At 39.2% G+C, this 23,334-nt stretch overlaps 1 protein-coding gene across 1 annotated transcript; it reads right to left on the bottom strand.

Moving 5' to 3' along the window:
- Positions 1-548: 548 nt before the first annotated feature.
- On the bottom strand, positions 549-23,005 carry GSL8 (glucan synthase-like 8). The gene is made up of 51 exons (XM_048683371.2): positions 22,581-23,005; positions 21,675-21,772; positions 21,402-21,556; positions 20,750-20,873; positions 20,536-20,646; positions 20,317-20,436; positions 19,764-19,853; positions 18,807-18,904; positions 18,602-18,719; positions 17,716-17,844; positions 17,231-17,307; positions 17,063-17,141; positions 15,634-15,726; positions 15,430-15,532; positions 15,166-15,289; positions 14,860-15,049; positions 14,717-14,769; positions 14,158-14,218; positions 13,970-14,051; positions 13,755-13,804; positions 13,577-13,663; positions 13,425-13,501; positions 13,299-13,323; positions 12,728-12,825; positions 12,570-12,651; positions 12,313-12,473; positions 12,088-12,208; positions 11,831-11,928; positions 11,646-11,736; positions 11,250-11,410; positions 11,062-11,171; positions 9,938-10,069; positions 9,700-9,768; positions 9,423-9,600; positions 8,198-8,315; positions 7,404-7,523; positions 6,687-6,802; positions 6,516-6,596; positions 6,274-6,386; positions 5,851-5,903; positions 5,343-5,519; positions 4,693-4,740; positions 4,441-4,599; positions 4,241-4,354; positions 4,080-4,168; positions 2,580-2,738; positions 2,179-2,281; positions 1,952-2,071; positions 1,428-1,478; positions 1,148-1,330; positions 549-1,046 (listed from the first exon to the last, which is right to left on the bottom strand). Exons 1-51 carry the CDS (start codon positions 22,843-22,845, stop codon positions 810-812), a joined length of 5,751 nt encoding a protein of 1,916 aa, XP_048539328.1. The 5' UTR covers positions 22,846-23,005; the 3' UTR covers positions 549-809.
- Between the last annotated feature and the right edge of the window lie 329 nt (positions 23,006-23,334).

The following is a 23,334-nucleotide window of genomic DNA, read 5'->3' as shown; positions in this document are numbered from 1 at the left end:
CCGTCCCAAAAAAGCTTGTTTTAGATTTGTCGAAATACAGATGTAAAATGTGTCTAGATACATCCATATATCTAGATAAATCAAGACAAGAGGTAATAGTTCTTCTGGCATATGTTCTCATTCATGAGTACTGCATATTTATACAGGTGTAAGAGAATTATACGTTAATTAAGACTAGAGCAAGCTAAGTAACCATGGATAGCAGCCACTGACCTTGTGAAAGCAACAAGCTAGCCAAGCACCAGGTGGTCCTGAACTGTGAGCCACAGTAGTGGACCACGCAACTGATCAAGTGGCCAATGCAACAGGAGGCATATGGGTTGTATGTAATTCAAGCACCAAGGATATACAGGGAATGTTGTCAGCACTCATTCCCCAAGGAAGCCAGGCCATATTGACACAAGATGGTAGACAGATATATCCAGACAGGTCACCCCATGTTCAACTGCATGTCAGCAGAATCTAACAGAAATAAGAGAGATGGGCAATGTAAAAATGTAACAGAATGAAATCTAACAGAAACAGTGTCAAACTCAAGAGTTAGCCGCTAGTTTACTCAAACTGTGATTACTGCTACCAGGCGACACAAATCACCAGAGGATCCAAATTACATCCAGCAACTCAAAACTACAAGCGCGGGTCAAATGAATATTCACACGTCTAAGCCAGCATTAGCTCATTGTCCACAAGCGAGCGATTAGCATCCAAATTCTCAGGGGCGTTATGTACATATGTTGTTTCAACCTAGCATGTCCCTAATCAAGTCCAGAAATGTACAACAAAAACACCCAGCGGATGGATGAGGCTTCTCATGACTCCTGGTTCGCCTTGTTCCCCGCCAGGATGAGGGAGATCTCCAGACCACGGCTGAAGGCCTGGTTGAACAGGATGCGCGACTGGAACGTGGACACAAAGGGGAACCACGAGAAGAACACGATGGGCGCAAAGATAACGGCGCCCATCCCAGCGTCGTACATCCGGGAGATCTCGCGGACGGAGTCCCACAGCCCCAGAGTCTTCACCACACGCTTCCATGTGATGGCCAGCTGCCACGAGAAGCAACAGGTTATGAGGCATGTGGCAAAATGCACAAAGGCAGAAACTACAGGAAATGTAGAAATTGAAAAAGGAAGACCAGTGTACTTACACATAAGATACACCATCCAGTTGCTAAGAAAGCTAGTGCACTTGCAAATAAATCAGCAATTGTAAAGTCTGTAAATCCAATAAGGCATGCAATTGCTGCAATGATGCCAATTGCAAGGAGGCCCTGTAGAAACCGAATAAATATCGGCAAGGCAGTTGACTTCCTTGGAGTTGCGGTGAAAAGCTGAAGCACAATAACAAAATAGATTTGTCATAACTCATGAATAATGTTATAATGCAGAATACAAAATAGATGAAAAATCATGAATAATATAACAAACCTTGAACAGGAGGACCATAACAAGAAGTACAATCCACGAGAAGCCATACATCTGACCAGTAACAGAAGGCATTTAGATTTATCACAGAATAGAACTGGCAGACTTGGTAGGAACATCATGAACCTGTTATACTATTATCTCTTGCTTTATTTGAAGATGAAAATACATGTACTCAACTTCAAGCTTTTTTTTATTCAACTTGCACATGAAAACAAAACTATAGAGTAAAAACTATGAAGTAAACTGGTAAATTTTAAAACCAGTTTGTATCCAACCACAATTTTATGCTCATGGCAGAAGGCAGACCTAACACACTACTGCTCGGTCACGGTTATGCAACCAATGTAAACATAAGAATGGATAAGTGGCCAACATGAAGAGATGAAAAAGGAATACATACAATGTAATTGAACTAGAAGAAAAATATTATATTTGGTGTAAAGAAGCATCCAAAGAGTCAGCTAACGAAGCAAGTGAAAATTTGTACTGTACAGAACTACTAAAGGAGAGAGCTCTTCACTTACTGCCACAGATGTATTATGTGCAGTAATTTTAAGCTTGTACACAATGCCATACTGGAACAGGAGAAATCTGAGGCTCAGGATAGTCTCAAGGATTCGTCCCCTAAAGGTCTGGATATGAGCCTGTATTTACACATTACAGAAGTAACAAGAACATGTATAAGTCAAAATAGCAAGAAGAACAGGGCTTAAACAAATAGATTTTCACACACAACGTCATGGTTACTGACCTGCTCCTCCTCCCACCAAGATTCCCAACTATTTTCGCCCTTTACACCAACTCCACCTTTATAAAATAACCAATTTGTCCAGTCATCAAAGTCCTCAACAGTTCTGACATTCAAAATGCAAATCAGTAAAGGTACATCCAAAAAACTAATTATATCGATGCAACATGCAATAGCCAAATGCATCTTATATTTATATTTCTAGGACCAGAATGATGAGTGAGCAGGTAGTATAAAAGCGTACATATACAATTATCCTATACTTCTATATACTTGATCACAGTAGTGACTGTTCTATTTTCTACAAAGGGAAAAAAAGTAAACAAGCTCAGTTTCCCAATCAGTGGTCATCCTGCTTGAATGACAACAAATCTAAAGGGAAAAGGTAGGATTGGTGAACATACTTTTGCCACTCGAAACCAGAAGGGTTGAAAATGTATGGCGCAAAAAGCCAGGATATAACCATGATCCAACTACTGATAGTCAACAGAATAAAGGACGATGACCCGCCCTTCGTGTAGCCATACGCAATGTAGACAATAAGCAGGAGAGCAACCTCAAGCCTGCAACAATATAGCCATCAGATTGATCACCAAGTAATGCTACCAAGAACACTATAGCTGGAATTGAAGATTCGATGCGTTGCATTGAGTCAGATCCCTGCATGGGGGGATCGTGTTTTGGCTCTGGGGAGCATATGCTCCTGGATGAACAGTGAATTAAAAAATACAGTAGTAAATAAATTTTTAAAAATCTGATTTTCTTTTTTTATATGTTCATTCATGTTAGTGTAACAAGCGTGCTTGACAAATCTCATGCGAAACAGGATAGCAGTGCGTCGTCGGTGAAAAAACAATAGTGTAACATTTGGAGGTAACATGTGGCATTCATCTTGTTATTTTATTTTATTTTGCACAGGTTAAAATGCTTAAGCTTTGCCCCTAAAAATTTGTAGGTAGCATTTGGGTGTGACAATGAACACATCTAATTTTTTTTCAAAAAAATTGGCATTTGTAAAAAACATTTTTAACACACAGGAGCATATACTCCCAAGAGGCGAATTAGATTTCTGGGCCAGAAATGACTCTTTAAGACATTATTACAATTGGTTGGCGTTTGCTGAAGCAAATCATGAAACAACAGTATTTGCCAATGAAAACTGCACAATTGCCGCTACTTGGTGCAGCACACTAGAACAATTATAATGTTAATATTTCAAAATTTAGAAGAGAGGGTTGTGAGCAGTTTTATTTGTACTTGGGAGAGGAACAAGAGAACATAGGATTGAGCAATAACAGTTGGGCTTGGTTCATTTCCAAAGGCAAATAGGATTTCTTTCCTTTTAACTCCTAATTTTCCAAGCAAGAAAATTTAACTACTCCAGTAATTTCCAGCACAATTTTGCAGAGCCCGTCAACAGATTACTTATTTTATGGCGTTATGCAAATGCTAACCAATTTTGCCTTCAAAAGGAGTTTCAGATTGATCACCAATGACCAATGTCAACAATCAGATTATAAAATGCAAAAATTATGTCTGATAATTGCAATTGGATGGAGAAACCGTATTATCGCAATACTACCATGGATTATGAGTCCAGGGACTGGTTAAGACTAGTCTATGAGTTTCAACTCCAAGCCCGAACTACACTTCAGTGTCGACTAGTCTATGAGTCACAACTTCACTGTCGACTAGTGTCGATTAGTCACGCACTCACGCTTAGTCTATGAGTCTCAACCTCGGAACGACTCGCCGACTCATAAACCTTGAATACTACAAAAGGAATATGGCAACACTACAGCTGTGTGGTATTCTGTTTGGTATAGATGGATTTGTGTGTCCATTACTCGTGCAGATGAACTTATTGTAACGATTCACTTTATTGCTTGAAAGTAGCAACTTACGCTTTCACAAAGTGGCTTCGAGAATAGAGCCTATAATTGTCAGCAAACTTTATGTGGCGAACAACAAAACCTCGTCCAGTAGCACGATACTGCATAGAGGATCATGGATCAGCAGAGTTCAAACAAATAATATTTGTAAAAAGGAACACATCATATGTTACCTTTGCACCACCATGAAGGATAGTTCTCCCAAAATAATGTGTTCTAGTTCCAAGTGAAAAGGTGAAAAATACTGAGCAGAACTGCAGTTGCATTGTGATAAAACTGAAAATAGCCTGCACAGGATTAAAAATTATAACATGAATACATGATCATGGGTGACCCTATAAAAGTAGGTTTCTAAAGAAACAAAGGGCACCACCTTCATTAGCCCTAATTCCAAAATGAAACCCATTATCATTGGTACGGCTGTAAAAACTCCAATCTGAACCAAAAATTGAGCGTTCAGAGCAGCATCAAGGGCAGTGTTCCCCAGAAACCTAGCTTGACGAGATATCGAATGGTCGAGTCCAGAGAGTGCCTAAAAGTTTCAAATGTAATTTACGGTTTAATACAGCACAGAAGCAAAATTCAGCAAAAAGAAGCATAACGAAATAGGGATCATAATACTTACCAGATACACCCTCCCATACAAGAAGATATACACAGTTAGAACAGTCATCTGCATGCACACGTAAACAAAGAAACTATTACATATATGCATGCGACTGTAATCATATATGCAGCCAGTCAAGAAACATATACAAATTATCCAATTCTCAAGAAAATGCTTATAGGGTCTTTTCTATAGGCATGCCTTAAGCTATCAAATGATTGAAATTGAGAACCTAGTAGCAGCAAGACACGATGTTTAAGTAGCAACCAATAAACCATACCCATAAGTCAATCAACACGATCTAGGTTTTTGGTGAAGGACTTAGCATATCAATCTTAAAGAAGTTGAATTAGAAGTTTGTATAAACCCTAAGTTGGGAATAGCCGACAAGGATGCATTTATTTTTATGACATTCTGGTATCTATAACCATCTTTATAGCCTCAAGCAGATATGGCCGGTTTCAGGATAATGTAATGCAACCAAAACCAATTCATGATATATGATCAACTAATGGCACTATGCATATCAAAGCTCACGTAGCAACAACACACAATAAATAACTTACTTGGATACATCTATTCAAATGAGTTGGTTGAGATTATTATCCAGGCACAACCAATCAATAACAATACAGTAAACTTATTATGAAGGGGGGAGAGAGGGATACCATTGTGCAGACATAATAACCAACAGTGGTGTAAAAGAAGGTTAGCATCCTAAAGAAGTCAAACAGCTGCCCCAAGCGGTACACGTCTCGACTCAGAACTTGCTCGCCGTTACCTCCGGCAACTTTCCCCTCAAACAGGGCAATCTGGTTTAAACCAACATCACGTCCTTTTCCAACCTAGAAAGAAGCAAAGATTTTATTACATTTTGGGGAAAAGAAGCATATCATTAGTACATTTTATGGGCAACATACAAATAATGGCATGTGCACTCAGTAAGCAAAATGTAGACATATCAGCACTGAATTGTAAAGCATGTTACATGTTAGCTTGTGTGCACAGAAAGAATAGAAACTGATGTGTGTGCTGCAGTGTCATTTACTCACTCATGTTTCGCTTAATGCACATAATTACATCTGTCAACAGAACTTTCCACACATGTCATACCATGTATGCACCTAAATGTATCCATGCTGCAGACTATGTATACAAGTGAACAGAATAGATAACCTGGATATATTCATGATGTGTGATATTACCCTGGCGCAGAGTTGAATTGAATCCTGCAAATTGTTAACACTTAAAGTCAAGCTTTCAAGAATAAAGTAATATCTAGGTATGCACAACGCTTGTGATCTTAAACTAATATTTAGTTATCGACACGTCACCTACCAACCTATCTATTGTGAGACAATTAACAGAGATGGTGACATCAGGCATTTTAGCTTCTTAAAAAATATAACATGGTAAATAACTTCAGAATGACTAGTTATCTCAAGACTTGAAACCTCGAAAAATACTGGGTGGGGTGTGGGGAGGTCCAACAAGGAAAAGGTCCCGGTGCAACCTAAATAGCCATGAGCTGGCAAGCACGGCAGCCCACCATGTCACATTCATGATGTAACATAACTGTAGATAACATAAAGTACCAACCAGCGTATATATCTTCACTTATATTGATCACCCGGGATGCCTTGCTAATACCACCCCTGGTTATATGAAATATCCGATCAAAGACATCAGGATGCCCGTAGTGCATTCGAACCCTACACAAGTACAACAGAATGCAATTAAGTTGTGCCGAAATGAAACTATTGTCAGGTTCATTGGTAGAAAGAGAAAATTAGTAAGAATGTGCACGGATATTCCCTACAGGACACGGTACATTTACTCACTTGAGGTAAGCAAGAACACGTTGCCCCAAAGTAACGAAACTGGTTTCCTGTTTAGACATAAATGATGCCAGCGAAGACACACTGTAGCAAAATAAAATAGAACAGGTTGATACAGAAAAGATACAAAACATGTCAATAGTTGGTAAAATAACTGAGTAGTCGAAGAATAACCTTCCCGTAAACACATGCTCCCGCACGCCAAGAATTGTGGGATAACGTATTCCATGGTTACCACGAAATTCTTCAAGTAAATTCCTCACTTTCATTGCCTCCTCCAAGTAGTTATCCTATGTGAGAACTTGTATCCATCAGGGCTATTTCGGGTACACCGGGGCATCATAACAAATCTAATGTGTACCATGCATATGAGAAAAGAGAAGCATCTGAAACTAAGCCTAGCACAGTTTGTGGGAGTTATACACCCCCACCACCCAAGCTCAAGTCATCTACTTGAATTTGGGTGCCTATTTCTTTTTGAATGAACACCTAGTCCCTCCTCATCTCGTTTTCTAAGGGAAGTATCTAGTGCGACTTCGTATTTTGTTGTATAAATTCCCCTTACGCCCTTGTACACAATGAACTCCTTTCTATTCAAGAAAAATGCAAGCAAATTGAAAGCAATGGAACATCCATCTGTATGGCAAATTCTACAAAGAACGGTGCAGGATGCGACACTATCAGAATTTAAAATATCCTTAAAAATGGAATGGACAAACTAGAAACAGACAATATGTTCTATGAGTAGATTTTTGACTGGGATCTAAATTCAATCCAACAAGATACACGCAAGAATCTAAACTAGTGATACTTCATGAGGAATTGACAAATGATAAGGTTAATGATTAAATATTTAAGGGCTGTTGTTACTATTGAAGAAGAAAAGTATACCTGATTCATATCAATCGTCTGTATTGCATCTCCACGAGTAAAAATTATAGCATGATTTTGGTTTTCAGGTTTCCCCTCGCCAAGTTTGGGGTTCCCAGGCAGTTTAATGGAGTATATTTCCTATTTATACAACAGTATGAAAAAAGATGAAGCATAAGAGGTCAATTAATATTAATGTTGGTAAAATTCTAAGATACATTATGGCTGGCAAGAACCAAAACTTTCTTCTGTTTTTTGGTTAATAAAATTCCATACTACCAGAGCTAAGGCTACAACAGCATTTGTGATCTCTTCCAGAAGTGGAGTTAGTTTGGTAGATCAGCAAATGATAAGGGGGCATCAATAGAAGAGGTGGTGCAGTAGCAGAAAACTGAGAAATGATGATAAGAGCAATAATTTCATATTCTCTTACTCAATATATAACAAGAGAGAACAGTATTATCAGTTTTATTCGAGAAGGTGATATTACGAGACTAACAAAAACATGTGAACTAAAGGAAAGCGGGGAATAAGGCTCAGGTACTACGCATGGTTTGTGGGTTACACGGAGAAGGAAAAGGATGGAACATGACCATCAGTTTCTTCACCTATTGTTGCTTTTGGAGTCAGAAAACAGTTAATAATAACTGAGATAGCTCAATTGCTGCTAATACAGAACAAGCTATTTTCCACGTACTACAGATCTTATAATGTGAAAAGTGGAGTGTTACAGGTTTATTGTTGATTTCAAGGACGCAAGAAAAATGGAGCAAATCATTAATCAAATTTATACAGAACTGCAGTACTGTCCTTACTTGATCTTTTCCGTGAATATCAGCCTTCACGAGCTTGGAATGATACTCTTTTATAGCTTGCCCATCACTCGATACACCATCCTCTTCATGTATGAAAGCAACCCGAAGGGCCTCATTTCTACAAGTTATAACAAAAGTTAATCAGGATTATGCAATGTAAGGTTTAAAAATTATATAGCAGAAACCAAAATCAGAAACATATTAACTTAAGATAATGAAAACTAAAGCAAGAATGACCTCATCTAACAGACAAAAAATCAACTGATGATCCAAAAGACAAGAAATTAAGGACTTCTTTTAATCTTTTCATATCCTCTATATTTTTTAGTTAATTATAGAGTGCATCCCACTTTGAATCACACAAGTGTCACATCATGACAATTAGAAGATTGCTATTTTTGTATTGAACCAGATTTTAAGCACCGAAATCCATATTTGTACCAGACTTAACATCCACTTCTGATCCTGGTTGGTTTGGCCTACCTGTCAGCTGACTAGACAGTGAGTTGGCACGCATCTGTTGACAATTCAATGAAAAAAATAGCATGACCCTTAAAATACGCTATTAGCGTGCTATATCGCACTATAGCGTGCTATTAGCGAGACATTTCTGAGAACTCTATAGCACGCTATTATTTTTCACTGGTTGACATGGACATCAAGAATGATGCAGCTTTCTAAAGACATGTCTAGTGTTGCCTTGGAAAAAATAGATTAGGAACAAAAGTCTATTACCCCTTCTTAGCTACAAAATGACTAATTTATTCTATTATTAATGGAAGGCCAGAATTACCGAAAAAGGCTTTCTCCCCGCTTTAAAGATAAAGCACCACAACCAGACAACAGTATCCAACACAAAAAGCAAGTCCAACAAAAAACACACCACACGCACACAGACGAGAAGTACAACAGGTTCTGCTGAGGGCACAGCTCAACAAGCCCAAAGAAAAGGAAAAAAGGCCAGAATTAACCAGTGCTCCCACCACTCTGGCAGAAGTGCCTATGTACTGTAAAAATGCTTAATATTAAATCTGTTCAAAATGTCAGTGTGAGAAATATGTGGTTCGAAGTGGGGTTTACTCTTTACTAAATTAGTTTGGGTATAATTATAATTTTTGACAGAAATAAGGTGGACTATTTACAATGAAGTGAGTTGCAAAGCAAGCCATTGTCCTAGTAATCTAGAATAGATCTTACAAAAGAAATAAAAGTCAAGCAAATTAACCTCTGCAATAAAAGAGCAATATCCGCAGCCTCTGGAGCCTTCCTTTGCTTCTGCTGTCCATATATTTGACATGAAACAACGTATGTAAATTTTAGATCTGCCTGGGCCCGTGCATCAGGAGATAACTGATACCCTTGAGTGTCAATATATTCAAGTGCAGAATACCCATCTTCAATGCCTGGTGGAACAAACAAAATGATGAAAATCTCTCAGAAAACAAAATGAGAAAAATAAACTATGTTATTTCATTTTCTACAACAGAGAACTATAAACACACCTCCAAGATATCGCTTCTCCAGGTAACTCTGCAACATCAACGCTCGTCTGTAGTACATCATACCCCTCACTGCTCCAGCAAATACAAAGTCAAGGAATATATTAAATAAAAGGAAGGAAAAAATATGTACTTGGCATCAGATTGAAGCTTATGGACCATTTGAGTATGGAACATGTATTAGTTGCATACATTCCGCTATACATGAGCATTTAGTAAACAGAAATAAAAGAAAATTCACCTGTCCTTGCCAAAGTTTGGCCACGGTATGACACCCAAAACCGCAGTTCTAAGGTGTCACTTGGACTTTCCTTAAAATCCTCTTCTGATGATTCTCCACGACCAATTCGTTCTAAGAAGTTGGCCCACTCATCTACAAACCAAATAAAAATCCAAGCCACACACTTAAAGAAAATTAAGGGCATGTTTTGTATAAAACGACAATCTGATTGCAAAAAAAAACAAATGAGATACTAATTACATTTCTGGTATAAAACAAACAACTTAATCAGTATTCTGGTACAAGGAACATCTTCTTCCTTTGTGGTGAACCGTGATCCAACAGAAATGTTTCGCTAATAAGCAACACACGTTGACATGTAGGAATTTTGTGATAATTAATTGAAGCTGTATTTACAATGCTCAACTCTACATGACTTATTCTGCCGAACACTTTCCTCTGCAACACATGCTGACATGTAGGAATTTTGTGATAATTAATTGAAGTTGCATTTACAATGTTCTACTCTACATGACTTATTCTGCAGAACACTTTCCTCTGCCATACAACATGTGTAAAAACTCCAAATACTTTATAGCCCAAAGTACAACATAAAAAGGGGAATGCTACCACGAGAAATGAAAAACCTCAACCTGTGAAGTTGTTTAATAAACTATGGACGAAAAGAAAAAACTCAGGATGGGAGGAAAGAGTATTGGTTTAAAATTTTGATGTCTACAAACACAACTTCGGCAATAGTTTTGGTAACTACGAAAGAGTTCAAAACATGATATCAGTGCGGCAACGACTTGTATGCACTCTGTCATTTAGGTGGAACAGATGAACCAGGCTTGGAGTACGTCCAAACAGTAAACGAAACAAGATGCATCTACCATGTGTCCTGTTTCTCGATTGTCAATCGCGTTTGGATTTGAAATTTTATAACTCATAATAGTCGCATTGTGTTGTGTCGATTTTGGCAAAATCAGAATTTTTGTTTCCACTCAAAGGGGTGAGTACACCTCCCTATCTATACATACTTTCCCTGGCAAAACAGCCAGAACAACATCTACATAAACCAAACCTTGAGAAATAAAATATCATCAAGAAGTAATAATTTGCAAGAGAAAGCATCGTAATATTACCAGGAAAGATTTTTTGAAGATAGAAAAGTATAGAAATGCCATCTTCATTGTCAACACACAGCTCAGACATGCTATAAAGTACAGTCTCACTGTAGTATGGGGTAAATACACTGTTGCACAAGAAAAGTATGTGTCAAAAGGATCATATTCATTTAGATAAGCATGAAGTTCATAAGCATTTACAGTACCAGAATGGGATCATCTCAGAGACGGGCTTTGCTTCCGGCATGTCCATGAACAAAGAGTTGGTGAAAAATTGTAGTCTTCTCTGAGCTTCTAAATTTTTTGGAATGTTTGCAGCAGAGTCTTTGACAGTCAGAAGTAAGTGTAAACGCTTAACTTGTTCTTTCTACAAGCACAAATATACCCAGTGTAAGCAATGAGAGAATGCCATGCCCTATAGGGATGCTGCTATGGTACCAGCGAAGCAACACAGAAAGTCACGAAAAACCCAAAAAAAATGGATTTTTTCTTAACATTTTGAGTGGCAATAGCATACATTGGTAGCACCACAAGAGATGGTACGACAAGAACTCTTTCCAGTAAGAAATTTTCAAATAGTTGTGCGGATGAAGTAGAAGTACCATTTCCAGATCATTTGGCCACAAAATGTTAGAGAATAGACGCCCATCATTCCTAGCTCTTAACAGTAATTGCCAGGTGTCAAATTCTTCCCTGCAGCAAGAAAAAAACATTTGTAGGAAATAAAGTAGAACTGTGTAACTGATATCTTTCACCAATCAAAACAGTGATTGTTCTCATAGCATACCTCAGATTTGGTGCAAGAAACTCGTGGGTAACAACCTCATAGAGCTCACGGAGAGCTTTTGTAACACCAGCTTTACGATCAGCAGTCTCGTCGCGTATCTAATACATATTGTATTGTCATTTAAAACGCCTTCATGATATATTTAAGAAACATACATGAAATAGGAAACAGTTAAAAAAATTACTAACACGTATACTGCTCTATTAAATGTTCATCAAAGAAAACTATGCGAGGCATCAACGAAAGCACAATCTCACCAGAAGTCCTGTCAAACCAGTAAGACGTGACTGGACCAACTGCAACTTCTTCAGATTTATAGTAACCAAAAGTGAATCTCGTTCTATGCTTTCATTGAGATATTGGAAAAGGCGTTCAACCCTGTACATGTATCAGGACAAAGCAGAGAAAAGTGAAGAGATAATTTAGGAAAACCATCTAATGATGGTGAGTAAGGTACTTCATCTTTTAGTACGGAATCATACCAGAGCTTCCCTTCACCATCAACTATAGACTTAAGAATTCTTTCTGCACTATAGTAGCATTCCTTGACCGCATAGGCCATGTATTCATCTTTTGATATTCTGTGCCATAATTCCTTCTGGGAGTCTTTGCAGTCAGATGCATAGTCATTCGCCAACATGATCTACAAATAAAGCAACAGAGTCATGACACCCCAATTCACAGATAAAGATCAATTCTTGCAACAGAAGTTGGATATAGTTGGTTTCAATTAGGATACCTTACTAGTAAGAAGAAACAATGGCCATTGTACGAGTCTTAAAGTTCCACAGTTACTTGGCATCATAAGCAGATCCATCTCCCTGAAACAAAATTTATTGATGGTATTGAAGCAAATGGTTTTTATAGAATGGTAAACATATATAGTGTTCAATGTACCTGTTACTGATGTAGTCCTCTTCACGCAAGCTCTTGATAATCTCATTCCAAAACGGGGAGAATATCGAGGCATACATCTTAGTAGCTGCTTCTGAATCCTAGTGTTGAGCGTGATCAAAGGTCAGTACTTTCAGGTATTTAACTTGTCGAGATTTTGAAAAATGAAACTGGAATCAGCTAACTTGATTTTTTAAGATAAATAAAAAGAAGCCATTAAAAATAATAATATGTCCAGCCAACATCACTTCATCAGGGTCTAGGATATTGGCCAGATAGAGAGGTAATATAACAAGGATGAAATAAGAATACAGGAAAGCCAGTTTTACAAGTTGAAATTGGACTTGGTAGTTTGAGAAACAACAAGTTTAAATAGAGTGACATGCTTGGCTAAATTGAGTTGAACATAACTTGTTTGCATAAAACTAATCGCGAACACTTAGTTTAAGAAACTAGATGTGTGTGTGTGCCAGGGGGTGCGGCGGTAGACATCTTGAGATCTTGAGATGTACTGTGGCACAAGCATCTAAAGGAAGTTACAAACACAGCATGTGATAAACAGGCATTTGTTTACCTGAGGAACTGGCCTGCTAGATATCCTACAACATCAAATGAAAACATTATGAAAATTGGAAAACAAATCAAATTAAACTAGATAGCTGCTCAAAATGACACAATTTTAAAGAATAGGATTAAGGACCTTTGCGGGGAAAGGGTTTTTGCAAAAGCTTCTGGAAAGCTCTCAAAACGTTTATGAAGCATTTCAATTGAACGAATCTGCATTAAATTGGCACATGTAAGAGTGATATCCAGTTTACAGATCACAACAAATGCATACGTGGTCGATAGTACCTCCCCAAGGCGACCTCTAGCACCCATAACGCCACCAACAAGAGCAGATAGAAGAGTGTACCAAATGTGTATGTCCATCAGGTATATCTGAATATACAAATATAGTGAAGCAGTGCATCATTTTGAAAGTTCACTTCTTTTCTCTCCAAGAATTTGAAGGTCAACACATGAAACTTACAGCTACGACGGGCGCCCATAGGCTGAGAATGGTCAAAGCATTTCTATTTCCTATAAAAGCGTCATCAGCATGGTAGTGTCATTGTTAGTGTACTTAAGTAAAAAAGAAGATAATCGTTTTCTCCTTAATAAAGATGTTGAGCAAATTATTACCTCAAAAAAAATGTGGAGTAAATGAAACAACGCTACTAGTGCGATATGTACAAATTTACTAACCCTTTGATACAAAATCATGCCAAGAATACTGCAAATCATGGAGTTGCACGATTATATTGGTTGGTACAACTAAAGGGCGAATCTGCAAAAGGGAATGACATGATGAAAAGAAGAGTAACTTTTGAAGTTCTGGCCACACAGAAAATATCAGTAAGCATCTGAGTTCTGAAAGAAATAGTTATACCCACCTGGAGATAATAAGCAAAAGGAAATTTGCATGCAAATATGACCAACCAAAAGATCACGTATCTGCATCAAAAAAAAATTCAAAGGTAAATAACACACCACGACCATACAAGCACTCAAGTAGTGAAGGCTGAAGACCAGTTAGAATGCTGGTGAATTAATAACTAAACATGACCAACTGGCAAGTACTAGTAAAGAAACTAGAGAAATGTCTCAGACTGATGCTAACAACTCCTAATGTCAGGTAGTGATTACATTATCACATATGTCTGTCTTTTGCTATTTCCTAATAACTGGCTCCCTGCACTTTATATTAAGTGCATACACATATCTGACAGTAAAATACCGCAAGCAGCACTACAGATATCATAACTAAAGTTCGGCAGGAAACGTGATTGGCCTGACCAGAAGAATAGGTAGCATGTCTCGCAAATAACATCCCACAAAATTTTAACACAACTGAACATTAGTATCTTGGTGATATGTCAATAAAGAAGTACAAAAACTAAGGGTGCCTCAGATTACAATGTTCAAAACTCCTGAAAATGAGAAGAAAAGAACCTGGCATAGTTGCCTATACTCTCATAGAGTCCCCGTCCAATATAGTATCGTTCCTAGGTACGAAAAAGGGAAAGAAGATGAATACGTAATTTCATAATGAAGATATGTTCCCAAAACACGACGTAGAGTGAAAACATGCATACTTGGTATATCCACTTGAAAAACTGGAAAAACTGTGAACGGTCAGAGTAATTGGACAGCCTGTGGCAAGCTGGGATCTTGGCCAACGATGCGAACACAAGCCTAACCGCAGCATAACCACCCAGAACAAGAACATAAATCCGGAAATAAGTTGAATCATTGTTTCTTGCATTTTTCTCATCCAAGACTTTCCTGTTCAATATTCAACATTCAAAGTGAATAGGTAACTTAGTGCTCAAAGTGAATAGGCAACTTAATGCACACTGAGAGAGGTAAAATCTAAGAACAACATATAATCAAATACTCACACATAAAGATAGGTCACAAATGTTGAAATTGCAGCCAACCAAAGGAATCGGATTACTAATCGTGAGATGGCAAAACCTCTTGCAGTTTTATATGCACCAAACATGAGTAGCACATCCAAGCAGCCTACAAAAGATAAGAGGCACATGCAAATGGAGAATGTTAAAGATCCTGGTCCAGGTAACACTTTCTTAAAATGTATAAGTAACATGTGCAAAACCATTACAGGAAAAGTGAGATCAAGAAGAACAAATTAGAGAGCGTACACTCAATGAAGTTCAGTATGAAAAAGGCTGGCCCAGCGCTAAGTACTACTTTAATAGTACTAATGTTTATCTTCCCATGGTGAAAGGCTATAATAGTTAAGCACTGCAGCACCATTGAGAGAAGAGAGAAGGCATCTTTAGCACAATATAAACTATTGATATATTTATTCACATAATTAATTACAATAGTATCAAACAGCTGACCTGAAACATTAATATGAGGAAAATCCACAACCGATGAAAACTGCGGTACAGGTGCAGAAAAGTTCGATGCTCAACAAAGTTGGTCTTTCCCGTCTGCAATGGAACTTTTTAATAAGAAGGCACATAGGTAAAGAAAAAATAATTATTATGTAAAACAGGGTACGCATGAATATTTCATAGAAAATGGATTTATTTCATTCAAGTCAAAGAACACCCCTTAGCCCCCTTAATCACTAGTACTGCCAAATATTTCATATCAAAAATAAATAAAGTGATGACGAACGGCCAATGTTTGCTTAAAAGACTCCACACTTTTGTAATACGTTTTTACAAAATTTAATGATTCAAAGATATAGTTCTGCATAAGAAATGTAAGCATAACATCATAAATTCTGTCTCTGTTTTCATTCCTCTTTGCAGATACTCTAAAACACCAATAAAAAGGATAATCACAAATTCACAATAGTATCCAGAGGTAGCTGGCTTTAGTATTAAATGTAATTTATTTATTTTACAATCTATTGCCAAGTTCTAAGGTGGAGTAAAACAGCAACTACTTACAAAAAAAATCATGCAGCTCGATATAGTTTCTTAAATATCGCTCTTAATACTCCTTCCATCCGGAATTACTTGTCGCAGAAATGGATAAAAATGGATGTATCTAGAACTAAAATATGTCTAAGATACATCCATTTCTCTGACAAGTATTTCCAGATGGAGGGAGAAGTAAGAATTGTATTTCATAGTCAAAAATCAAGTGTGAACCAAGTTGTTTACACTGTGTGAACTGAAATGAGACCAAGGTCTGCAACCAACATTGAAACAATGCAACAAGAATGCTGACTAGAAACTAAAAATGATAGGATGGTAAACCTCATGTAACTTAAAGGAGATTGCAGGTAGTTAAATAATGTGGAAGACTCCCAAAATCCTACGAATACGAAGGTGGATGGACAGTGCGACTTAGAATAGGGAGTCTGTACAAATGGGGTAATAATGAGGAAGATGACTTTTGATGAGAACTATTCTCCTTGCTTGATGTCAGAAGTTACAACAGTTGTAGGGTTTTATAAGGCAGGCTCTCCTTGTTACCTAGAAGTCCAAACTCTTATGTTTAACGCCCAATAAAAACAAACCTAGTCCTACTTCGCTGATTTGAACTCAAACTCTTTAGGATAACTTCCTAATCAAACAAACAGATCAAAACTGAAACAAACTAGTAGACAACAAGCAATCCAATTTACTACCGTACTGGAGCCCCTGCCCATAACATACAGTGAGAACAACAGATAAGGGCTAGGTACAAGAAAAGGAGAAACTAAACAATTTTATTCTGCGGACTAGGTTTCTCAACAGTGTTTAGCTGTTTGCACCACACGTACCATCAAACTACTACTGTCTTTAAAAAATATATTCATGATCAACTTACACGCTTCCTCTTAGCAGGTTTGCGCAAAAATTTGGAATTCTCGGCAGGTGGCCAACTCAGCTCAAAGCATGAGCGTGACCTACACATATGAAACAAAGCAGAGTAAGAGAGACAGTAAGCGAAGGGTAAAAGGGAAACAGCACAAAGGCAATGATTTAGGGAATGGACCAGAAATATTCATTGAAATCATCATAATTCCGCCATGCAGAATGTGCTGCTTTCCCATCATTGTTATTGTTAGCCTCCTGTGGAAGATATAAAATGCATTAAACCTAAATATAGCAGAAAGGATAAAAAGACAGCAAGTCAATTCCTATGTAAATAGCTAAAAGCTTACACTGGAAAAAGAATTTAAGATTCTAAGTAAAAATAAATCAGAACAACGAAACCTACATGGTCTCTCACAGATAGCCAACTAAGAGATTGAGCGAACAATTTCAAGTTTTCAACAAAATCAAGGAAGTAATGCTAAAATATTGAAGCGCCAAACTGTAGCGGCAGAATATAGGACTTCATTTTGAATTCAAGAAAGATCCATATCAATCCAAAGAAAGCCAGATCCAAAAGTAGGAAAGCAATAACAATTCTGATCTAATTGATGTAACAGTTGGACAAAATTGTAAACCAAGCTAGAACTTCCATGATGAACCTACCGCAGACATTGTTAGATATATAGGAGTAATTATTTTCTCTAGATATGAGGTTGAACCATCATTGGTGACACAGCTCTTTGCAGGCTCAGCTTCAGATGAATCAAGAATCCCATCAAGTTCCTTTGCCATCTGAAGACATGCCAAAAAGGATCAGTAACACATTGTACAAAAGAACTACAGAGGAACTAAGAACATATTCAAACACGACAAGGAACCAATCTTAAGTTTGCCATCAATCAGAATTTGATTTCTCAAGGACATAGTGTTTTGTTCCATTGAATCATCAAATACAGGGTCTACTTTTCTAGTACAAAGTGAAGATCTACAAAAAAAAGCTACTTCGCGATCTTTTTTGGCATAAAGCAAACTGCTGTGAGTGTCATAGCATAACAATTGTTTTCATGATACATTAGAGTTCCTTGAAACAAGTCAGTGCAGCAAAAAGGTAGATACACCATCAGGGACAGATGCACAGATCATTCTGTTTACTACTACTCCCTCCTTTCATCTATACAAGGCCACCTCGTAATTTGGGTCTAACTTTGACCATCGGCTTGACCCATAAAATATAAGTTATATGGCACAAAAAGTATGACACTGGATTCGTTTGTGAAAGAAGTTTTCAATGCTATATTTATTGTGGCATATAACATATATTTTGTTGGTCAAATTGGTGGTCAAAGTTAGACCCTAATTACGAGGTTGTCAAGAAGCTAAGATAACTAGCTGTCAAATGGCTGTTGCAATTAATGATTTTGGTCATTGCCACAAACTGACTAGACTATCTACAAAACGGAAGAGCCTATCCTCGACTGATTTAGCGACTTCTAGTGTTTCACATGGCATCCCTTGAAAACAAATTAACGGGTGACAAGAAAAGACTCACGTTGTGGAAAATGTAGCATAGGCATTCTGGAAGAAAGCGAACATTTGCAGCTTCGCCCCAAATTAGAAAGTAGAGAGCAACCAATATGATTTTTCTGTTCTTGTTTACTGCTTCAAGGCTACCAAAAAAGTAAGTGATATAACAGGTAAGCGTCGATGAGCTAATAGCATGCAAAAAGAAAGCTGTTCAAAAGCAGTTAACATACCTGGTCCATGCAACACGCTTGCCCAAGAACCTACACCATTTTATGTAGTTGTCCAGAACTTTGCAGAAAACTTCTGTAACAGCCTTCTCATCGATTTTCTACAAGAGTTGTGTCCATGTTTATTTTATAGTGAGTTTAGCTAAGAAATTATTAATATGCACAGCTAAAACTTACTGACAAATGGCCACCAGAAAGAATAATAAAAGAGGTCAGGTATTTCATATTTGCCAGGTGCCTCAAATTTATTGATAATAGATGGAACAACAGCAGCAAGCCTAGGCATTGCTAATAAACAGCTAGTTATACTTCTTTCAATCCTTAAAAGTTTCAGTTTATTTAGACAAAACCATCATTCCCTGGGGCAATCGTAGAAGACGACCAAGGTAAATAGGCGAATAGGCTTCTAATTTGGCATAGATAGATTAGCATCCACACACACACACACAAAATCCGATGTATATTCTATTAAGAAATCTTGCTTTTTATAAAGTGTAAGTCGACAACAAGGCGAGTGAAATGACATAGACGAGCATAGACTATTTGGACAGTAAAGCTAAGGGTGGCGACAATCTCAAGAGTGATCTTGCTGTAAACACATTACTTTTGCATAAACGTACAAGTAGAAAACAAGGCGAATGAAGTGAAATAGATCAGCATAGGCTATCTGGACAGTCAAGCTAAGGGTTTTAAACCAAGGTGGCTGGAGGCTTGCACTCTTGCAAGACCAACCAACCAAGATACAGTCAGTTCCTGAAATGTGTGGTTTAAAAACTTTATTACTGTGTGCTCAAATGTTCTATCCTACATTGAAGACCGTGTGAATGCCCAAGACAACATATAATTAGTAACAAATGAAGTATTATAATCGGTAGGAATAAGGATCTAACTTAACTCCACACCCATATGCCTAAATGTTCTTTTGTTCAGACGTATCCGGATAAGAGGGGGAGAACTAACCGGTTCTGTATCATTAGGCAAGCTCAGACGGGACTGGGCATTGGCTAAGGTAAGTGCAACATTTTCACGCTGATTCCGAACATTATCATCCTGAAACATGAACAAAATTTGACCGCATTAGATACACGACGCGGGTAGAATAGATAATAGTAATGAAACCAAGGGTACTAGCAACCCCCATACATTATAAAGAAGATAAAGAGATACTAGTTTATTAGTCCCGCAAAATAAATGAACAAGAACTAATCCGCCCCACAGGGGTCAAAAACCCAGGTCGGCAAGGAGACACCAATGTGCTCCCACCAACTGGGCTAGTGCCCAGTTCTACAATACAGAATAGCATGAATCCTAAGTAGATAAGACTGGAGCGGGAGCAAAAAATAAAGAAACAACTTGCCACATTGTTGCTTGATGGATAACCAAGCCAAAGAACATAAGATCATCGAACTAAGCACACCAAAAAAAACTACACACGTATCTACCTTTTCACTTAATAGAGGAGGATCTAATATAATATGACCCAAACCATGAAAATATGGCAGAGAAAGGTTACCTGGAAGCCAAATACGTACTGCAGAAGGTCAAAAATATCTTTCTGTCTCAGCTGTGGTGTGTCATAATGAAAGCGTGGCAGATCCTCACAGTTTTGAATTGCGGCTATTGCAGCCCTGACCTAATAGGGTTGTAAGAGATAGTCAAGACAACTAAAGAGACTAATATCTGGCAAGGTATGAGAAGATAATATTGTAACAAAAACAGAAAACATGGATACCTCAGGGAAAAAACCAACAACATTTCCCACTGATGATGCATCAAGGGGTATAATATTGTAAGGCATAAGTTCGCCTCTCAGAGCTGCATCGGATCTTTTTATTTTCTTTATCTGAAAGGGCCAATGAGTACCAGTTCAATAAAGCATAAATGTCAAGCAAACCACATCAGCAAACCATGCTTTAAAATAATGGATTAGTATATTTAGCAATTACCTCCTCTAGAATCTGTCTACCAAGCCTATCACTCGGTGCTTGTCCAACAAGAATTTCTAAAACATCAAGCAGAGCCCTCAAAGTAGCATAGATCTTTTTCATTTCCATAGCCCTAGCTCCCATCCTGGTCATAGCGTAAAAAATGGAAAACTCATGAGCAATGTCGTATAGTACATAAGATGAGTTGCCACCATAGCATCATCAAGTGCAACAGGGATATGATAATGTAGTACTTCAGCAAACAATTGTGCTCAGAGACCTTAAGAAAGAAGGTCAACTTAGCACTTAGTGTATAACAGACACTTCCAGACCAGAGATCAAAGATGCATGGACAAACATGAGTAGAGCATATAAATACAACAAAATCCAACTCCGGCGTATCAATATCAACTAATTGACAGCTAAAAACATGCAGCACAGGAGCAGCAAAGCAATGAGCAAATGTAAAACTAAATACAAGATTTAACATTAGTTAACCAAGATACACAAGCTTTACTTGCTGGTTGTTTTGAGCAGAGTGTTTCAGCGAGTATCTCAAGGTAACACAACATGCAGGATAAGCTGGCCAAAACTCAAGTCACAGAAAATGAGACGACCCTGGTGTTTTATGAAGCAAATAATACCACAATTATAACCAGAGAGAAAGACATACTCGGTGCTAAAAGTTCCTGATTCCCTCATTATCTCCTGCTCCCGTTGCATGTCATCAACTCGACGACGCTTCTTGTACTCCAAATAGAAATTCCACAGCACCTCGATGTCATTCTGACGGTCAATTGAACCCCCGTCCTTCTTAGCAAGCTTTTGCTGCAGAATACCATGGCACACAATAAGAAGTTAGGCACCAAAGTAGAATCTTAACTGGAGGAAAGATTGAACCACAATAGGGGTGATTGGTCGTGCAATACAGTGAGCACTAGCATACCTTGATCACGGATGCTAAACCGGTTTTGAACTGTAGAACGCCTCTCCCATCGCTGCTTGGATCCAGATTTTGAGCCATGCTGTATGCTTGTTCACAAACTGTAGGGCGACGATAATGGAAGATTAGAGAAGACATTCAGATTATAAACTAATGCAAGGGTGCATAAGTACGCCGCCACACCCATGTTCTTCTCCTTGTGATCATTCAACGGAGTAAGGGCGTAGAAATGGGGGCTAACAAGTTACATGTTCAACTGTGTCTTCTGGACCTAACCCCAGGTCAGTGGCAAGCATAAGAGACTGAGAGCACACAGAACCCTAAACCCCATGGCGTGGACAATGAATTACCCAGAGATTTTTCAGGCCCGCAAGCTGTGCACGAGCATTTCAGCCAGACCAAGGGTTGGAGTTGCATTCAGAGTAAATAAAGTTGTCAGAGCTTTCTTCAAGTCACTACGAAATCCTAGATGGAACATTTTGCGCCAATTCATGCTATTAGATTAGAACCCTTTGGAACCTCCAACGGGACCATGATTTGGCCAGAGAGTCGGACAATCTGAAGCCAGCAGCACCTGAGCTATACAGCAAAATTCGCCCCCAATTCAGCCCAAACAGGCAATCCTATTCCTACGACTTGTAAAATCAACTACTCCGTCTCAGGTCGAGGTGAGGCGGCAAGCATCCAAAGCGGCCTAGAGCAGCAGCAGAGGAGCGCACACGAAACCCTGAGCCCCGCTGCGTGGGCGCCCAATTACCGACTGGCATTTCCCCCCACATCCGCGGGCCACAAGCTACACTCGGTAAACCCCCGCAAGCAACCACAAGGTAAGAACAGGCTCGCTCGCGGTGACAAGCAGCAAGCGAAGCGGGCTAGCGGGAGGGGAGGGGAAGGGGAGTGGGCGCTTACGGATCCGCGCGACGTTGGGGTCTTCGTCCTCGATGTCGTCGGCGGCCTGCAGGATCTGCTCGATGTTGGTGGTGCGGCCGAGCGAGGGCGGCACGGCGGAGGCGAGCCCGGCCCCCGCCCCGGCGTGCGCGGCGGCGGCGGAGGCCCCCGTGCCGCCCGCCCGGTCCCGCTTCAGCGCCGCCCGCACCAGCCGCTCCCAGTTCTCCGCCGCCGCCCCCGGGCCCCCGCCCCCTCGGCTCGGCCTCCGCCGCATGGAGGACGCCATCTCCGCGGCCCCCGCCGCCCCACCAGCTCGCGACGAGAATCAGCGGCCGCGGCGGGCGATCTGAGCTGGCTGTCTACTGTGGTGGTTTTGGTTTCTGGGGGTTGGGGGAGAGGAGACGGGTTTCAAAAGCGAGGTGGGGATGGAAGTGGTGATGGTAGATCCGGGGAGAGGAGAAGGGTTCGGGGCTTTGGCCAGTCGGGCACGCGGTAACGTGCGACGCGGGGGCGACCCGACCGACCGGTGCGGCGCGGTCTGGGCTTTTGGCTCTCACGTGTCGCTGCCTTTCTCGACCGGGCTACCGCGTCGGGTCGGGGAAGAGTACAGTTCGTGCCAATTTCAACGAATTCTCGACGCGTTCACAAAACAGCCTCCATCCGTGTAAATGTATATATATGAAGATAACGGGAATAGGATTTTAATTCTAAATAAATAGAGTAAAATTCATCAGCGGTACCTCAACTTGCGTCGCGCGCTCACTTTAGTCATTGT

The sequence above is a fragment of the Triticum urartu genome, chromosome 7A (assembly GCF_056163025.1).
Source record: "Triticum urartu cultivar PI428250 chromosome 7A, HENAU_Tu73, whole genome shotgun sequence".
NCBI classification, from domain to species: domain Eukaryota; kingdom Viridiplantae; phylum Streptophyta; class Magnoliopsida; order Poales; family Poaceae; genus Triticum; species Triticum urartu.
The sequence above is the reverse complement of the archived record's forward strand: the minus strand, read 5'-3'. Positions and strand labels throughout refer to the sequence as shown.

What these genes read in the sequence shown, in the direction of transcription:
- GSL8 (XM_048683371.2), bottom strand. Translation starts at nt 22,845, where the DNA reads ATGGCGTCCTCCATGCGGCGGAGGCCGAGCCGAGGGGGCGGGGGCCCG. An exon ending in AAGCGTGTTGCATGGACCAG is followed by an intron (nt 18,720 to 18,806) that starts GTATGTTAACTG and finishes CTTTTTTGGTAG; the next exon opens with CCTTGAAGCAGTAAACAAGA. An exon ending in CTTTTGCTTATTATCTCCAG is followed by an intron (nt 14,052 to 14,157) that starts GTGGGTATAACT and finishes TCCCTTTTGCAG; the next exon opens with ATTCGCCCTTTAGTTGTACC.